Genomic DNA, 21,665 nt, shown 5'->3' with positions numbered 1-21,665 from the left:
CCTCAGCGATAAATACGTAAGACATAAATGAAATACTTACTCATACCCATGGAAAAAGCAAGCACTAAGTCCTGAGCAGACATAAGTACCCCAAATATATCCAAAATAGAAAATCTTCAGCACATCTCGAGAAACGTGTGATTCGAACTAGAAACTTTCACAAAGTGAGAGAATCCGGAAGTGAACACTATTCAATTTACAACTAATGTTGGATAAAATTGTTTTCGAAAAAAAATTGTATCAATGGCCAGCATATAAAAAATACCTTTAAAGGTTAAATTTATAAATAACTTATAAAATAAGGGCAAAAGAAAAAATATAATGCCAAATATGCCGAAAAAAGTCAAAATTGTCAATAACCATTATAATTTATGCGTCTCGAAACAACTGATAGAAATTTCTAAACAATTCCGTTATTACCGTATTGGTCCCAATTTCATAAGAATTTTTCCCTCCTCAGTGATAAATACGTAAGACATAAATGAAATACTCTGGATATATTAAAGTTGTGATGCTAAATATATTATATATATACTCTTTACCAACCCTGTGTCAACGGAAACCCGTTCGTCGTGATGTCGTAATCCAGTTTATTTTACACTAAAAATGGGAAACAGCAATCGATAGCAATTTATTGATGTTTTGGTGAAAGGGCCAAAACTGCAATTAGAACATAAGTGTATAGAGAGCCTACATTACATGAAATATGAATATCATAATCCACACAATGTTAACAAAAGAATTATTAAATACTTATAACATAGAATAAAACGAATTTACATGTATGCTATATACCAGCTAATATTCAAGAAAGGCATCCATAAGAACTCAAACATTTGCTAAAAGTCTTATTAAAGAGATACTGGAAAGTCCGTAAAGGTCGTAGGAGAGGAACATAGAAAATCTTAATGAGACAAGAAATAGCTAAGTCAGGAATAGGTGAACATATATACTGAACGAAAAGGAAATTATATATGTATGTTGAATCTTAGTGAAATGAAACAAACAGCAGATATTGAGTTTGCTGAGAACCAAGGCAGTAAGTTGACGTTGATATCAGCTCAGTATGCCTGCATGCATTGTAGAATAAATTAATCAAAATTATGTCGTTATTCGTTCGTGCATCAGTGGCCAAGAGCATAAAAGCGTTGCTATTCATGATATAATGTTTCTATTTCAAATAGATTCCTGTACTATTTGAATGAATTGAGTCGATTTGGTGAAACTGCTTGGATGTAGAAGATTTGGTACAGCTGACTGGATTTGCAGCTTGTTTTGGCAACTGTACTTTTTGGCACTAGAGGCAAATACACACATGCACACATACACACACAGACTCACGCACACACACACACAGACACGCACACACAGACACACACACTGACTTACACATACATTAACACACACGCGCGCAGTAATATGCCCATTAAGACAGATTAATGAAAGAGAAAGAGAGAGGGTGAAAGAAGGAGGGAGTGAAGGAGAGAGGGTGAAAAAAGGAGGGAGTGAAGGAGTGAGGGAGAGATGGAGAGAGAAATATATTACAGTTTATTAATTGAACACGATAGACATATACACTTTCCCCCTCTCTTGATACACATACAGAAAAATATGAGAGAGAAAGAGAAAGGAACAGAAAGAAAGACAGATGGAGAGAGAGAAAGGGAGAAAGATAGAAAGGGAAAGAGGGACAGAACAGATTGACTTACCTGAAGCTGTACATTCCCTTGTGACCTCACAGAGAACATTAGTAAGGAGTGTTTGATACCAAAAACACGGATAGGAAACAACGATACTAAACAAATATACCTAAATAGTGCATTACTTTTGAAGACGGCGAGCTGGCGGAAACGTTAGCGCGCCGGGTGAAGTGCTTAGCGGTATTTCGTCTGTCGCTACGTTCTGACTTCAAATTCCGCCGAGGTCGACTTTGCCTTTCATCCTTTCGGGGTCGATAAATTAAGTACCAGTTACGCACTGGGGTCGATATAATCGACTTAATCCGTTTGTTTGCCCTTGTTTGTCCTCTCTGTGTTTAGCCCCTTGTGGGTAGTAAAAAAATAGGTATTTCATCTGTCGTTACGTTCTGAGTTCAAATTCCGCCGTGGTCGATATTGGCTTTCATCCTTTCGGGGTCGATAGATTAAGTACCAGTTACGCACTGGGGTCAATGCAATCGACTTAATCTCTTTGACTGTCCTTGTTTGTCCCCTCTATGTTTGACTACTTGTGGGCAATAAAGAAATAAGAAATTTAGCACGACAAAATGCTTGGTGGTATTTCGTCTGCCGTTACGTTCTGAGTTCAAATCCCACCAAGTCGACTTTTCCGTTCATCCTTTCGGGGTCGATAAATTGAGTACCAGTTGTGTACTGGGGTCGATCTAATCGACGTACCCCTGCCCCCAAATTTCGGGCCTTGTGCCTAGAGTAGAAAAGTATATAGTGCATTACTTTTTAAATATTTTAGTAGTGTCAACATCGCCAGCTAGAATCGGTAGACTGTCGGATTGGCGGAGTCGTTAAGGCTTCGGGCAAAATGCTTAATCGCATTACTTCCGGTTTTACGTTCTGAGTTCGAGGTCGACTTTGTCTTTCATCCTTTCGAGGTCGAGCACTGCAGTCCATATAATCGACTATCCGCTTCTCCCTAGTAAAATTCAGGCCTTGCGCCTATAGTAGAAAAAAATTATTATGGCAGCAAGCTTGTATAATAGTTAACAAAGTCGGAGAAAATGCTTAATCACACTTATTTTGGCTATTCACGTTCTGAGTTCAAATTCCGCTGAGGTCACTTTTGGTTTTCCCCGTTTCGGGGACGATATAATAGTCAAGTACTGGGATCGATGTAACCGATTAATTCCGTCTCACTTGAAATTGCTGGTGTTAAGTCAAACGAGAAATAATTCTTTTATAATTAATTAAAAAATTAAATCAGGCAGATTTCGACAAATTGGATTAAATGCATCTAAATAGTTGGTTATCTCCCTTTACTTAATGAGTCCAGGTCATATAAAGGTTGGCTTTAGCTTTCGTTTCTTTCTGGTCGGTAAAGTACTTGCAAATCACACAAGATACAATCTATTATTTCATACATTTATAGCCTTTTACATATGAAGCAAATCATTAAATATATTTACAACAAATTAAAATTTATTTCTATATTTTATTTCAAAAGATCGTTGTAGACATTTGCCAGACCATTCGACGTTCCCAATGGAAGGTAGATGTAGAACGTACTGGAAGTGTTACAACAGAAAGCCGAGAGCGAGCTGCTGTTTAGAAGGTTATTCGTTCCTAGAAGGGAAAGGATGTCAACGAAATTATCTTTGTCGAGAAAGTTGCACACCATCACCAGCAGGGGGTATATAATCTGTCTGTCTGTCCGTCCGTCTGTCTGTCTGTCTGTCTGTCTGTCTGTCTGTCTGTCTGTCTATCTATCTATCTATCTATCTATCTATCTATCTATCTATCTATCTATCTATCTTTCTGTCTTATCTATGTAATTTTCTCTCAATACACACGTAAACACATCTACACAAACACATACACATGTATATGTAAATATATATATATATATATATATATATATATATAGGCGCAGGCGTGGCTGTGTGGTAAGAAGCTTGCTTCCCAACCACATGGTTCCTGGTTTGGTCCCACTGCTTGGCATCTTGGGCAAGTGTCTTTCGCTATAACCTCGACCTGACCAAAGCCTCGTGAAATCACTTGAAACCACCACTTGAAAATCAATATTGGTGTGTTTACGTCCTCGTCACTTAGCGGTTCGGCAAAAGAGACCGATGGAATAAGTACTAGGCTTACTAAGAATAAGTCCTGAGGTCGATTTCTTCGACTAAAACCCTTTACGGCGGTGTTACAGCATGACTGCAGTCATATGAATGAAAAAGTAAAAAACAAACAAACATACATACACGCTTATATATATATATATATATATATATATATATATAATATATATATATATAGGGGAATGTTCCCTGTGTTGTTTGTGTTGTACTCTGTTTTTCGTTGTTAGAAAAAGTCCGTTTCTTTGTTTGGTTTATGTTTTCGTTTCTCGTTGTGTTCTACGTTTATTTGTGGTGTCCTGTACTCATATATGCATGTATATATACATATAGATGTAGGTATGTACATATATGTATGTATGTATGCATATGTTTTATTTATTAAATTGTTATACATACACACACACACACCACACACACACGCACACACACACACACACACACACCATATATATATATATATATATATATATATATATCTATATATATATATATATATATATATATATATATATATATATATATATGTATATAGACGTCTGAAAGGTAAATAGATACCTGCCAAGAAGCTTGCTTCCCAACTACATGGTTCCGAGTTCAGTCCCACTGCGTGAAACTTTCAGCGAGTGGCTTCTGCAATTGCTGCGGGCCACCGAAGCCTTGTGAATGGATTTGGCCGACGGAACGATAAGAAGCCTGTCGTGTATATATATATATATATAATATATATATATATATATATATATATATATATATATATATATATATATATATATATATATATATACAAGAGTTACGGAATGGAGTAGGAAAGATCCGGGGTACATATGTTTCATGGCGAGCAGAACCTCAGAAGTGGTAAATATCCAAGAGAGGTGTATACCACCGGCTATTCTTCAGGCCAAGGATATCTTGATTAGATTAAAGGTTACATTGTTGCAAAGAAGTACATGTTGACGCCAGGAAAATATGTATAAATCCTGGGATCGGTTTGTTCGACTTAAAGCCCTTCAAGGCAGTGCTTCAGTGAGACGACTGAAACAAGCAAAAGAATAAAAGAATATATGATTCGAATAAAGTGTTCAAAGAAGTCACCAAATGTAGAACCCTTGTGGGTGGTGAAATGTATGGTTTTGGAAGATCCTAATATGTTGCTAGGAATAAAAAGTTTTTCAAAGGAAGATTGTGTTGTGGTAGGCTTGAAGATTTTGTCTTAGGTGAGACCTGAGACAGGGAGCAAAATGCACGACCCAATAGAGGTCCTAGGAGGGCAGAATTTACATGTGTTAGTAGAAGTAGAATGCCTTGATTTTGATCACCTCAAGGATTTCTGCTGTTTCCAGCATCAACAGAAAATGACAATTGGAAGAAGGTTTCCACCACAACCAGCACCTGTTCTTTACATTCTGTGTTCAAATTCCGTCGAGGTCGACTTTGCCTTTCATCCTTTCGGGGTCGAGAACATAAAAACCTGTCAAACGCCGGGATCGATGTAATCAACAAGCACTCTCTTCCAAATTTGGTGCTTAAAGTAGAATTGTTGTTGTTGTTGTTGTTGTTGTTGTTGTTGTTGTTGTTGTTGTTGTTCTTCTTCTTCTTCTTCTTCTTCTTCTTCTTCTTCTTCTTCTTCTTCTTCTTCTTCTTCTTCTTCTTCTTCTTAAGGCGGTGAGCTGGCAGAATCGTTAGCACGTCGGATGAAATTCTTAGCAGTATTTCGTCCATCTTTACTTTCTGAGTTCAAATTCCACTTAGGTCAATTTTGCCTTTCATCCTTTCAGGGCCGATAAAAAAAGTACCAGTTGAAAACTGGAGTCGATGTAATCGACTCATCCCCTCCCCAAAATTTACTGCCCTTGTTGCAAAATTTGAAACCATTATTATAATTATCAAGGCAGTGAGCAGGCTGAATCGTTAGCACGCTGGACAAAATACTTAACGGTATTTCTCCCGTCTTAGCCCCTTGTGGGTAGTAAAGAAATAGGTATTTCTCCCGTTCCTAGACTTCGACGGAATTTGAACTCAGAATGTAAAGAACAGGTGTTGTCAGTGATGGAAGCCTTCTTTCAGCTTTCGTTTTCTGTCGATGTTGGAAGAAGCAGAAATCTTTGAGGTGATTAACATCGAGGCATTCTACTTCTACTAACACAAATTCTGCCGAGGTCAACTTTGCTTTTCATCATTTTGGGTCGATAAATTAAGTACCAGTGAAACACCGGGGTCGATGTAATCGACTATCCCATCCCCTAAATTTCAGGCCTTGTGCCTATAGTAGAAAGGGTTAATAATAATAATAAAATAATAATAATGATAATAATAATGATAATAATAATAATAATGATAATGATGATAATAATAATAATAATAATGATAATGTTAATAATAATAATAATGATAATAATAATAATAATAATAATAATAATAATAATAATAATAATAATAATAATAATGATGATGATGATGATGATGATGATAATAATAATAATAATAATAATAATAATAATAATAATAATAATAATAATAATAATAATAATAATAAATGCCCTGATGCAGTACCAGGCAATGGCTCTCATGGCTTCTGATCTTAACTGATTGGAAATGTCATGTACATTGTTTTGTCTTGGTATAAAAGATGAACTACAGCAAATATTCTGCTCAATACCACAGATTTGCTTGTCAGTTGTTTGACCTTAACCAGTTGACCATGTCCCTTAGTGGCTATCGACATGTGCATCTCTGATCATGAGCAGAAGTAGTGGGGCAGCATCATAGCCGTGTGTTGAAAGGAATTCTTGGAAGTTTGGATAATTTACCTTACAGGGGTGATTCGTTCAACATCCTAAAACAATCTTTATTCAGGGACCTTTTGAGCGGGATGGGCTACTCAACAAGAATAAAATTCTAACTGGGCCCGACCTGCAAGGTCATGCGTTGTTTCTTGATATGAAATCACCATGTCGTGCACATATGGTTGTGATGCATGTGCCTGGTGTATCCTTATCAGATGGGTAGTCATGATGGGTATACTGGGCTTCGTATATTTTTACCCCAGTGTCACTTTGATGGCATGCACTGCTCTCTAACTCAATAATAATAATAATATAATAATAATAATAATAATAATAATAATAATAATAATAATAATAATAATAATAATAATAATAATAATGATGATGATGATAAATAAATGGTTTAAGTTAGAACTGGAAAAATTGGAGTCACTACTCACAAGATGTTTTGTCACATCCCGTTACCGCACAAGTTGAAATCCCACCTGAGCCGACTAGTAAAGTATTCGCAATCTACAGTCATCAATTCTGCCAATTACACACACTTTAATATGTCTTTTTCATTTTTATTTTACACATACAACAAATCATTGTAAATATATTTCTTTATTTTTACATTCCAAAGAACTTTGTAAATATATGCCTGACAATTCCGAGCTGCCTATAAATGGTAATTGTAGAATATACTGGAAGTGTTACAACGGAAAGGCAACAGTGAGCTGCTGTCCAGAAGGTTATTCATTTCAAGAAGGGAAAGGTTGTCGTCGAGATTACCTTTGTGTTGAAACCTGTGACTCATCACATGGTGTGTAAATTTTAGCATATATATATATAAATACATATTCTGGCAATCTGAAGAGCTAACTTTCTATATCTGCATTGATTTGTATGTAATTATAGTACTGTATCGTGCAATGTGTAGCACGCGTATTGGTGCAGACATGTAAAATAATTTATTATACAATGAAAACATTTTAACAGGCCGAAGGCTACGAAACGGCCGTAATCCTCCTGGATAGTAGATATTCTATCAATCTAAGGGGCGATTTTATTTTGTGTTTTTTCTTCTGCCCAAATTTTATTCCAAAATTCCTGCACTTCTTTTGATGGACAGACTCTACTGTAATTGGTAGTTTCCCTATCTTCCTGCAAAGAATCTAACGCGTTTCCATGGTGGAAAAAAATACAGGCAGGGTTAGATATGCTTTCGAAGGAAATTTCTGTGTTAGACTGAAAAGAGAAAGAGGAGTTTAAAAGCGAACAAAAATACTGGGGGCTGAAAAGGAAGTATAATATAAAGTAAGGCCTGGAAGTGGTAATGGAAGAACTGAAACAGCGCTTCGTTGCAAAGAAAGCAAAGATGGTTAGATACGATAAAAAATGAAGGGTTATCACCAGAATAGATTATTCAGAGTAGATCAGAAGAGATTCTATAAAGAAAAAAATGGAGAGTGTACAGATGAAAAGTTGATACCAGATGACAATGAAAGTCAAAGGTTTTTGAGTGACATCTGGAGCAAAGACAAGGAGCACAAGAAGGATGCTGAATGGTTGCAAGAACTGAAACAAACAGTAGTCTGTCCATAGCAGGCAGAACTAGTCATTACAATTAAGAAAATGAAGGAAATCAGCAAAAAATGAGCAACTGGTAGGCCCGGGACCAGATGGAGTTCAAGGCCACTGGATCGAAAGATGTGGTGAATGTTGGGCAGCCAGAAACAACATGATCAATTGTCTCTGTGAATTTTCTGCAAATTCTGCACGAGTGGTCAGATTCATTTTTAAGGATATTTGCATGGTAGTTTCTGGTCGGTAAGCTCTGATCTTGCGCTTATAATAATAATAATAATAATAATAATAATAATAATAATAATAATAATAATAATTATTATTATATGAAAACTCAAAGCTTATTTTGCTGGGTATGCTGTAAAGTGTCAGCTGTCCACGGCGAACAAACTTAGGTGACACTCGTTTACTAGTCATGCTTCAAGAACCCTGCGAATGATTCTTGCAGTCCCAAACAAAGCTGATTTTTCTATGTATTCTACCTGTACACTTGCACAAATCTTTTTCAGCCATGTTGATAGCTGAGTGCTGATACTTCCAAGTGCACCAATTACTATTGGTATCTACTCTCTTCATTTACTGCAACTTTCGTATTTCCCATTTCAAATTGTCATAGTTGTTTATTTTCTCCTTTCTCGTTGATCCTGTTGTCACCAGGGTATGCTGTATCGATTATCATACATGTTCTTTCTTTTTTATTCACCACAACAATATCCGGTTTCCTATGTCTGGCCAGGTAATCGCACTGGATTATTACATCCAACAAGATTTTGCAATTCTCATTTTCGGTGACCCCTTCTGTGGTTTGCTCATACCACGTCTTTGCTCTTTGTAGGCCGTGATTTCCACAGAACTCCCAATGGATCATTCTTGACACACTGTTATGGCGTCGTTTGTATTCGCGTTTTATTATTATTATTATTATTATTATTATTATTATTATTATTATTATTATTAGTTACAGATATTTTTAGTTACTGTCCATTACGTTTCGGATCGAATTTCGTAGGGGCAGATTTAAATCTCCTTTTTATCTGTGGTTGAAAAAGTACTAGAGATCAATTCTTCCTGGCATGTTTGCGGCCATTTGCATATGTAACTATTGCATTGTATGTAGCTATAATAATATATTTTTCTATTTCACTTTCCTTAGATAATTGCAGATATTTACCAGACCGTACTGAGCTTCCCATGCCGGGCAAATGTAGAGCATACTGGAGGTGCAACAATAGAAAGTCAATACCGAGATGCTGCCCAGAAGGATTTTCATTCCAAGAACATAGAGGATGTCGGCGAGATAGATTTTGCCACGAAAGATGCATCTTCTCAACCCCACAGCCTCCACCTCATTGTATGTAATCTTTAAACTTATGATATATGTGTGTATATATATATATATATATATATATAATATATATATATATATATATATTTTTTTTTTTTTTACTTGTTTCAGTCATTTGACTGTGGCCATGCTGGATCACCGCCTTTAATCGAGCAACTCGACCCCGGGACTTATTGTTTTGTAATCCCAGTACTTATTCTATCGGTCTCTTTTGCCGAACCGCTACGTAACGGGGACATAAACACACCAGCATCGGTTGTCAAGCAATGCTAGGGGGACAAACACAGACACACAAACACACACACGCATATATATATATACATATATACGACGGGCTTCTTTCAGTTTCCGTCTACCAAATCCACTCACAAGGCTTTGGTCGGCCCGAGGCTATAGTAGAAGACACTTACCCAAGGTGCCACGCAGTGGGACTGAACACGAAACCATGTGGTTGGTAAACAAGCTACTTACCACACAGCCACTCCTGCGCCTATATATATATGTATATATATGTGTGTGTTGTGTGTGTGTGTGTGTGGGTAGAAGTTAATATTAAAGTGATGGGTATGTTCCTAGTAGTACGCCGATAAAGCACGCAGAGTGAAGCTGCTTGGCACAGATTGACCTTGAACTCTGCTGGGCATGCGCACTAAGTTTTAACGTTCTAGCTCACTCCCGCTGTTTACATCAGTGCTTGGAAGGAAGGTTTGTAACGTGTGATCATCGCATTGACCATGACAGTGAAAGTTGAGCAGACAATCTGCATCAAATTTTGCCAAAAGCTTGGAGATACCTGCTCAGAGGCCTAAGCAAAGTTTTCATAACGTTTTCATCGTTCTCGACACAATCAAGGTGATCTTGTGCAACTGAAACCTGAGTGTCCTTTTGGTCAGCTGAAAGCAGTTTTGGCACAAACTTGGCAGACACGCGTCTCATACTCAAACTTTCACTTTATATCTCATAATTATGTTATATTACCACCGGTAACATATCTACTCGGTACCGGCATACCACTACCTATCGTAATACAGTGCATACAGCTGATACCTACTCGGCGTGTTTAAAAAAAGTCGCAGGATGTCGTGTGCAGTTACCAGTATATGTCCATAATATGGCGTAGAGTTGTTAAGCTGGAGCAGCGATTCCCAAGTGTGTTCTGCAAAACTCCAGGGTTCCCTGAAGGTTAGGGGTTCCACGTTTTTAATAATAATGTCGAAGGATTCCACGGAAAAAAAGATAAAAAAATTGGGAAAGACTGATCTAGAGGTTAGCCTAATGTTTTTAGGCTTACCGAAGTCATGCCTTTGTACGAATTCAGACAGTGGTGTTTGCCAATATTGCTGTCTGTGAAACACGTTTCTCACGATGTAAACAACGAGTATGACGCATGTGTTTATTGTGCTTGAAGATGTATGCAGGCTTGCAGCATATCCTGTGTATACATTTTAGTAATGGTAATGTAGCACCCATCAACAGATGTATAGTGCTCGCTATTAAATGATGTTTTACTTTTAGCACCAAGTATTCCATTGCAAGCACCAGGCATTCCACCTATAGAACAGGTTACAGTAAGGTAGCCACACAATTTTGTAACAGTGTTATTTCTTCGTACATGATAATACAGTATCTTGAGCCACAAATGTTGTCCTGTTGTTCGTGAAATACTAGTGTCGACTTTTATACAGAGTCATGGAAATTTCCCAATTCTTTGGCTAAAAATAGGGGGTCGACTTTTACATGAGATCGACTATTACTCGAGTATATACCGTAAATAATTAAATATATAAATTTAAATCTAAATTTAATATAAATTTATTATAAATTTAAACTTGGTAGCATGTAACACAATTCCTTTGGTTTATTTCGTCTATGCCATTGATTTCAAAGTTTTCTCACATTCGCAAAATTTTCTTCATACAATTATTTCAGATTGCCGCCCTGAAGCCTCATATGACTTCAAAAAGTCCTTAGAAGACCAGTCCGGCAACAATGTGCATGCCAAATATCAAAATGTAAGACAAAGTCGCAGTGGGAAAATAAAATTTACCGGTTCTAGTAGAATAACCATCCAACATTTTGCTGGTCAAAGTTTCGGTACTCACTTGTTCATTGCACTGAAATTCAAAAAATATAGATATGGACCTTGGAAACAAGTGCTTCTTACAAATTGTGCGTGTTGTACGTCTCAGAGACCGTCCATAAAAATTATTGTTACTCAACGGCGTATAAAAATGAAACTTGTAACAAGCGATGGAAGAAGAGAGAAACTAAAGTTTAGACTGGTTTGTATTTCACAGTTAACTACACGTTTCAATTCATAATCAAAGAGTTATTTATGCCTTACAGATTAAAAGGTTTCTAGACATCGTTATAAATATTCTATGTAATCACATTTATACCGTATGTAATTACAATTATAATTATAAAAAATTTCGTATAATATATCTAGATTGTTAACAGTTGCCTCAGCCGGTGACAGTAAATGAATAGTGAACAGTTTTATATTAAAATAAAATAGAATCGAAGGCATGAGTGAAGGGTTAAGACATTTATCAACATTTAACTTTTAAAGTTGAAAATACTGAGTTGTACATATCTTATACAATAGATTTGGGTTAATTCAGTTTGAGTGAAAACAGATTGGAGGAAACTGCACAGAATATCTATATATATATATATATATATATATAATATATATATATATATATATATATATATATATATATATATATTATATATATATATATATATATGTATTTGAGTGTCTGTGTTTGTCTCCCCCACCATCGTTTGACAATTGAGGTTGGCGTGTTTGCGTCCCCGTAACTTAGCGCTTCGGCAAAAGAGCCTGATAGAATAAGTACCAGTCTTACAAAGAATAAGTCCTGGGGTCGATTTGTTCGAATAAAGGCGGTGCTCCAGCATGGTCGTAGTCAAATGACTGAAACAAGTAAAATAATAAAAGAATACGGACTTGTGTATCTCTTGTCTGTAATAAAAATACGCTGGTTTAAAAATCGATAAAAATGAGTGACAGAGTGAAATAAATGATGTGGTTGATACAGTTAATAAAATCTCCTGAAGGCTTTTACTCAGCCTGGGTGCAGTTCAATGAGTGATACGAACTAAGACGATAAGCATATAGAATACATAGGATATCAATATCTATAAATCTGAAATGCGAAAAGTTTGTTTGTCTGCTTTTGGCACTGGAACGGGTTAAAGGGCACTAGATCCCGTCGGATTGACTCCAAAATTTACAAGGACATGTAAAATGCGGTGAGGACGTGAGCGGGCTAGGTTAGAAATCCCTATCTTAAAAGGGGTGGTTACTAGGGGAAAAAATGCACTTTGACAAGTCTCCTCTCATTCTCTTATCTGCATGTCTTCCTCTGTCTCTCTCTGTTTCCTCCCTTCCCATCACTTTCTCTCTATAACGACGTTTTACAGATACTACTATCTTTTCCCGCCGCCTTCGACAGCGCTCTCATTCTTTCTCTCACCGCCTCACTCTTTCCCTCTCTCTCTTTCTCTCTGTACGTCTGTCTGCATTCATAGAGAGTTTTATTATCGCCACCACCACAAGCACCACACAATCATGAGAACACATATTATGAATCAGATATTTATTGGGTTAATTTATATATGTGTGTGTGTGTGTGTCTGTATCTATATATAAATATGTATATATAATGTATATACATACAAAGTGTATACATCTGTATATATATATATATAATATATATATATATAATTTGTATACATTTGTATATATAATGCGTACACACACACATATATATATATATAATGCGTATATACGTACATATATATATTTAATATATATTTAATGCGTATATATATATATATATATATATATATATATATATATATATATATATTATATATATATAATGTGTGCATTATGTGGTCAGTTGAGCTGAAAATATGCACACCTATCTTAAAAGTGCTGGCGAGTTTGCATGGCAACTATTTTTTCCCTCAAATGAAAGGCGTGACCTCTAGGACAAAATTCCTCATCTTATAAAATGTGGTCCGAGTAGACCCGAATGAAATCGGGTTATATTAACCAAAATGTGAAAAGGGGTCTAAATGGGGCTGGAAGGGGATTCAAATTTACAGGAGCGGGTGTTTAGGAATTTTCTTTTACATCAAGTTCAAATTTTTACGCCAGCCGTTAAACTGCCACTATGTTGCTGTCCGTCGTTAAGAAATGCCAGCCATGGTGACTCTACCATCCTCAGATTCTATCCCTTCAAACTTTTTTTTTTATTCAGCTCGCAAGTTCGTCTGTCCCTTTTAAATGTTAGTGTTTTGCTGTCTGCCTTGAAGCAGACCTTTCCGTTGTCACTGCCTGATATTTATGATTGATCTTTGAAAATATTTTTCTTTCTAAACTTACTCAAGATAGAGAGTAAGAGAAAGCGAGAGAGAGAGTCCGAGAGAAAGGAAGAGTAAGAGAGTGGGAAAGTGAGAGAGAAAGGAGAGAGAAAGAAAGAGGGAGAATGTGGGGATAAAAAACAGAAAGGAAGCAACAGAAAGTAACAACCACATTCTTACCCGCGCGTAGAGCGGGTCACCTTAGGCTAGTTTTATATATTTCAAAATCATCAGATCTCTAAGTTTAAGTTATCGTAGAAGGATTGCTTTATATTGCTTGTATCACCCCTTTTGCATACCATCAAATTCCTGTTTCCAGCCATTGGATTTACACAAAACATCGTAAAAGCGCTGCAAGCATCTCTTGTTTTTAATTACATACTGTGAAACGTGTTTGTATTGCAATTAATGTTAGAAGTGCAACTAAAACAAAACTGCTAGTTCAAAACTCTCTAAGAGGTCAACGCAGTAGTTATACTAACAAGTAATATTCGTAGCCGCTTTAACATGGCTGTCCGTTCGATGCGCAGCTGCAACCTTACACTCTCCAAGCCGTGTAAAAGTAGCTCCGAATAAAGTACGAGTGTTACTTAAAACAAAACTATAACTTAAAAAAGTACCATATTTCAGTGGTTGCAAAGGGAAGAGTACAGACATATAAGTGTAATTGCACGAAATATTTACATTAAGAGTTTAGCAAACATATGCATGCGAGTACACGAAGAGATGTGCGCGCGCATACACACACACACACAATATATGTGTAACAGTGTGTTTATATATGTATATATATATAATTATATATACGTATATATATGTATGTATATATGTGTGTATATATATATATGTACATATAGATGTATATATATGTGTATATATATAAGTATATATACGTGTGTGTGTATATATATATATGTATATGTATATATGTATATATATATATATGTATATATATATATATATATATATATATATATATATATTATATATATATATATACAGACAGACAGATGGACATGCATATATATGGATATATATATATATATATATATATATATATATAATATATATATATATATATATAAACATACATACATACATACATACATACATACATACATACATACATATATATACACACATATTTCGTTCCGATTAATTTATTGCAAGTATTATTTTGGCGGTTGGAGAGTAGTTTAATGTTCGAAGAACAAACAAAATTCGCTGTAGTATTAATACTGTGTAACTCGAGGGAGATCTGGTTGCTGTTTCTCGCAGGTCGAGTAATTACGTAGATACTGCTTTGTTAGCTCAGATTAGTGTCTTTCGGAGTTTAGCTTGGTCATACAACTAGATTTCGATTTTTTTCTGCCTCTATTTGCTCTTGCATTCACTCATAATCGATAAGGCCAGTACAAGACTGAGATTAAAGTAGTATTGATGTAGAGATAAGATATTTGATGTATTTATGGTAGAGATATTTCTTAACTGTTTCGATTTTATGAATTAATACTAAAAAGAAATGCTTTGCATATTCATCTCATCTTTAAAATATTGTTATTTGAATTTGCATCTGTTTTTCGTATGAAGCTTCGCAGGAAAGTCCGCCTGACTCTACAGTATGATGGAAATACCTTTGCGGGTACAGTAAATAACCAAAAGAAAAGTACCCAGCTTATAGGTATGTGCAGCCCAAATTTTATCATTTTTTTGTCTGTCTGTCTATCTCCCCACTCTCTCCTACTATGTTTTCTGTTTCTATGTCTCTATGAATATCTGTATGTATCTTCCTCCTTTCATTCAAACCATGTCATTTTTTTTGTGTTATCATATTAATTATTATATCTACTCGTGCATCCTTAATTTAAATCTTGATATATAATTTCTTTCATTTCATATTCAAGCTTGATATCAGCCTTGCCCCGTGTACTCCAATTCTGTCAGTTAAAATCAAGTACAAAATAGTGCGACTTACACGCACCTTGTCGTCACTTTGACGAATAAGGGTTCAACATGACTCAGCTTTATCGATGGCAGCAGAAATGGAATGAGTCTAGTAATTTAATATGGCACCCCTTTTCTTATATATATATATATATATATATATATATATATATATATATATATATATATATATATAATATATATATATAGAGAGAGAGAGAGAGAGAGAGGGAGAATTCACAAACAAAAATACAAAACAAAAGAAGAAGACAGGTGGTGTAGACAACAAACATATGTATTAGTATAACGCTCGGGAAGTGAAAAAGTCTTTAACGTTTCGAGCATACGCTCTTGCACAGAAAGAAATACAGAAACAAGGAGAGAAAATAAAGAATGTGTAGTGGCTAGCGATCTATCATGACGAATATAGATATATATATCGACGTGCATATCTACTCACACACACACACATCGGTGAACAGAGAAATAAGACTCCGGCATGCATATATTGTAGAAATGCAAAAGAATTTCAGTGAAATTTTTCACGTCTGCTCATTTAAATTTTTATGATCTATAAAGCTGTATAAAATTTACCTCAAATGCCCGTTTCTCAGGATGGTTCCCTTAGATTTACAAGCATTTGTATACCGATGACATTACTTGCTTCGATTATATATACTGTATCCCAGTATATGTGGGCTCAGTGGTTAGAGCGTCGAGCTTACGATCGTGAGGTTGTGAGTTCGATTCCCGGACCGGGCTGTGTGTTTTGTTCTTGAGCAAGACTTTATTTCACGTTACTCCACTTCACTCAGCTGTAGAAATGAGTTGCGATGTCATAGGTGTCAAACTGTATCTGCTGTTGCCTTTCCCTTGGATAACACTGGTGGCGCGGAGAGGGGAGGACAGTATGCATGGGGGACTGCTGGTCTTCCATAAACAACCCTGCCCGTACTTGTGCCTGGGAGGGTAACTTTCTAGGTGCAATCCCACGGTCAGCAGCATTCCAAAACTTAGTTTGGTCTGCAGTTTGATATATTTTTCAATATGAATTTTGAGAATGAAGTTAAATAACGAGTGAAGAATACTCAAGTTTTGTAAGAGAAGAAAGGTTTCTGCAATCTAATTCATGTCGCTCTGATATATTGGTTTCAAATTTTGGCACAAGACCAGCATTTTGGGGAAAAGGTAAGTCGATTTCATCAACCCAGCGGAATTTGAACTCAGATTAGCAAGACGGACAAAATGCCGCTAAGCATTTTGCCTGACATGCTAAAATTTCTCCCAGCTCACCGTCTTATGCCTACCAAATACTTCTATTATAAAATATTCAATTTAAAGACCGTTAGTTGTTGTTTTTACAATCTTCTTTGTTGTTTACAGGTAGTGTTGCTAATACACATTCCCCGCTTGTAATTGGAGGTTGTCATGATGATTCATTTGTTGGAAAGTTGTATTATGTAAGTATAGAAGCTCAGATTTTAAATAAATAATGGTTAATACTATTAGGGTGATGCATAATTATTGCGGCTTCTCTTCAACAAATTTCATTCAACAAAAACAATTATAACATTTAACAACGACATCTTTAAATGATTATTCCGGAGCATATTCACCATCTAATTCAATTACTGCTTCCTATTTGCTTGGCAGCCAGTCGGAATAATCATTAAAGATGGAAAAAAAACCCCGCAATAATTATGCACCAACCTAATAGGTTCAGTTTGTTGATGACCTATATCTTGTGAAGGCGAGTGAATATCTTGTGGTTAGAACGTTGGTCTCACAACCTTTAGATCTCAGGTTCTAGTTTGACCCACAAACATAAATGATGCGAATAGAAGGCATATCATGTCTGAGTAAGGTACATAATTTCACTTTGGCCCAGTCTACTCAGCTGAAAACGAGTACCAGTCGATTGCTGTTGCAACCCCTCCCTTCATCTCTCACTCATGTGGAGGCACGTGGCTTAGTGGTTAGGGGTATTCGGCTCACGATCGTGAGTTTGATGCCTGACGACACGTTGTGTTCTTGAGCTGTACCTGTATTTCAAAGGGCCAGCTTTGTTACATTTTGTGTCATGCTAAATCTCCCTGAGAACTACGTGGAGTACTCAACCACTTGTACCTTAAATACGCGAGCGTGTTGTTTTGTTGATCGGTTTAACTGGAACCCTCACCGTCGTAACTGGTGGAATGCCAGTTTGCTCGTGACTACATATACACTGAAAGCAATTAGCGAAAATATGGTGCAAGTTACGAAACCATTTTTCGCTTACGAGCGGTGGCTGTGTTCTTTTCTTCAACGCTCCCTTGGAACTTTCCACCGCCCACTTTGGGAACCGTTGAGTACTTGGACTAGCTTTACACTAAGAATAGGTGGTCATAATTATATTGAAGTAAAATTAGATGTACTTCATTTAATTTTGCTTGAAAATTTGATTTTGTAAAGCGTATTCTTTCCATACTCTTAAAATATCACGCGAAAAAAAAAACAAAACAAAAAAAGACAAAACAAACACAAACAAACAAACAAAAAAAAACAATTCAAATGCTCCATTCAGTGTCACAGTATCCTTTAATAATATAGCATATTGTAACAATATGACAGAATGTGACGCCTTGTATCGGAAGCGTTTGTCATATGACATATTACACACAAGACATGTCTTGGAAAACCCCTTGATGTTCTTGAAAAGAATGCATCGTCAGAACGCAGAAATAACTTCACTCTCCATTGAAAGATAACATATTTCTCTAATGATATTTAATCGCTCATAAATCAATTTTGATTTCCTGGAGTCATTTAATCTTCAGATTTTCTCCTCTGACGCAGATATTCACGATCGATATCATACGGAAATGAGTCCCAACTTTCTGAGCTATTCTTTTATGTTACTGGAGATTGTCTGGACTTTTAGGCTGAATCGTGGACTTAAACTCTTACATTGGATTCCAAATATCTTACATAAATAACCAATGACAATTTCACGAAACTTGTTTCACACATCTCTTAACAACTAAGAATTGTTCTGTCGTTTGTAGAGATAGTCTATGCTAACAACGAGTGGTACCCTTGCTTATATCTACTCTGTTTTCTTCCAATAAAACTTATAACTCAAGCTCTGTGATGGATTACATTTTAATGTGTGGTTTACCTTTAATTTTGTGTGTCCCAAGAATACTATCTGCAGAAACATACCCTATTGTCTTTCAATATAACACTGTTTTCTAAATTTCTATTTCTGTTCGTTGAACTGGAATATCTAATGACTCCAAAGTGTTGTTGGTAATTTGGCAGTTTTGAAGATGAGTTTTAAATATTTTAAACGTTAACCACGTTAAGTAAACTTGAATATATTTACTTCATTACGTCAACCGAACTTTTCTGTACAACACAGAGATATAAACACATGCACACGCATTCATATAGACATAAATACAGCCAGAGAGATAGACATGCTAACATGCATAAATAAATAAACATCCAAAACTTTTCACAACAACGCTATAGAAAATAAAACATCAAAACACATTTGTGAAAGCAACTCAGTAAGAAAGTATAAAGTATCAGTTATATATTTTTAATAAATATCTAGGATATACTATATAATAGAAACATATAGTAATATCAGTAGTAAAATGACTGTCTCTCTGGTGTGGCTGTCTGGTAAGAAGCTTGATCCCCAACCGCATGGTTCCGTATTCAGTACCACTGTGTTGAACGTTGGGCAAGTGTCTTTTATTATGGCCTCGGACTGACCAAAACCTTGTGAGTGGATTTGGTGGACGGAAACTAAAAGAAGCCTGTAGATTATATATATATATATATATATATAATATATATATAAAACATTACGTTATATAATTAGGGTTCAGTAAAAAAATTTACTTTACCACACACCGAACTTGTGTGGTAAAGTAAATTTTTTTTACTGAACCCTAATTATATAACGTAATGTTTTAAATATACCGCAAATGGTCTTTTTACATACTGAACACTACTTGGTAAAATTATTAATTAATATTTAATTAATTTTACCCTTTTATTATTATATAACATATATATATATGTATGTATGTATGTATTTATGTATGTATGTATCTGTGTGTCTGTCTTTGTCCCTCCATCACTGTTTGACAACCGGTGTTGGTGTGTTTTCGTCCCCGTAACTTAGTAGTTCGGCAAAACAGACCGATATAATAAGTACTAGGCTTAAGAAAAATAAGTCGTGGGATCAATTTGCTCGACTAACACCCTTCAAGGCGGTGCTCCAGCATGACCGCAGTCAAACGACTGAAACGAGTAAAAGAATGAAAGAATCTATCTATCTATCTATCTATCTATCTATCTATCTATCTATCTATCTATCTATCTATCTATCTATCTATCTATCTATCCATTTATCTCATTCTCTTTTATTTACTGTCTGTTCGTTCGTCTGTCTGTTTGTGTATGTATGTTCACACACACATGCACACACACACACACACACACACACACATGCTGACGCACACAAAATATATATTATATAATGGAAACAATTCACAAAGTGTAGAACAAATCACGAATGGATCACGAACTTTTCCAGAAGCTCTCTTCGTTGACGTAAGCTGAAATACTTATAACGCTAGTTGCGTCGAATAGAAGAAAAGTTTATCTCCTGACATGCAGAATATCTGAAGTGGTTTCGTTCTCTATATAAAATATTTTCATTTCATATACATCACTTCCATTACTGATGTCATTCAAACAAAGATGGAGGTCACAATGTATTTACCCGCTTTGTTTTTTTGTCATGACAAAATAATATATGAAGATATTGACTGGTATATTCATTCTTAATACGTTTCGGCAGATTCAAACCTAAATATACTACTCACTCATGTATTTCCTCATTTAAGATGAATATGTATTTATTAGTGTAAGGAGACTATGGGACACTCGGTGTTTCGACATCGATGTATCTCCTCAGCCAAAGGCGCCTCGAACTAATGAATCTAACAAGATTTCTTGGCTCTTGTTTATAAATTCAGTAAAAATATTATTAACGTGAATATGTTAATCGCTGTAATTTATAAAGAATTCTGCTCAAAACGTTCCAATTTTTTCCCTAAGGCAAACTTTTTTTTTTTATCATACTTTGTGAACATTTTGTACTTAGTGTTTACCGGCATAGACTGCCACAGGTTTTTAGGATTCTACGGCGCAGGCACACAGACCACACACATACACACACACATTAATACTGACACACACACAGGCACGTGAACACGCCTACATTCAATATCTCAGTATTTTTCGACGTAGTTATACACTCCAGTATGTTACTGTTTTATAATATTTTTTTTCATCTTTGCAGCTCTATATCTACAAGTGTCTTCCGAGTGATCGTCGTCACCCACAATAAAAAAAAAGTGAAGAATCAGCCTCATTTTCGAAATGCCATGCAGAATGGACATTATAGAAATATTGACAAAAATTCTGGGACCAATGAAATTTCTTATCAATGTATTTAATCCCACTTATTGATTTCAAGGTTTTGCACAAGGCCAGTATTTTCCATGGTGGGGGTAAATCGCTTACATCGATCCCATTATTTGACTGGTACTTAATTTATCGACCCCGAAAGGATGAAAAATAAAGTCGACCCCACCGGCATTTGAATTCAGAACGTAAAGTCGGGAGAAATGTCACTAAGCATTTTCTATTTATTAATCAATTTCTACATATTAATTATATATCTTATATTATACTTAATGTTGATGATAAATTTTTAGCTATGGAACAAACAGTGGAATGCCAGAATGAAAGA

At 35.6% G+C, this 21,665-nt stretch overlaps 1 protein-coding gene across 1 annotated transcript in view; it reads left to right on the top strand.

The window, feature by feature from the left end:
• The window catches only part of LOC118764414 (protein PIF-like), a 30,366-nt gene extending 9,098 nt beyond the window's left edge, over positions 1 to 21,268 (top strand). Inside the window, exons 4-8 of the mRNA XM_036505181.1 lie at positions 3,178 to 3,363; positions 11,438 to 11,790; positions 15,497 to 15,587; positions 17,234 to 17,310; positions 21,213 to 21,268. Coding sequence (XP_036361074.1) covers positions 3,178 to 3,363; positions 11,438 to 11,790; positions 15,497 to 15,587; positions 17,234 to 17,310; positions 21,213 to 21,260 — 755 coding nt within the window. The 3' untranslated portion in view covers positions 21,261 to 21,268. The remainder of the gene's footprint in view (positions 1 to 3,177; positions 3,364 to 11,437; positions 11,791 to 15,496; positions 15,588 to 17,233; positions 17,311 to 21,212) is intronic.
• Positions 21,269 to 21,665: the final 397 nt, after the last annotated feature.

The sequence above is a fragment of the Octopus sinensis genome, linkage group LG8 (assembly GCF_006345805.1).
Source record: "Octopus sinensis linkage group LG8, ASM634580v1, whole genome shotgun sequence".
Lineage (NCBI taxonomy): Eukaryota > Metazoa > Mollusca > Cephalopoda > Octopoda > Octopodidae > Octopus > Octopus sinensis.
This window is presented reverse-complemented; position numbering and strand designations above follow the sequence as displayed.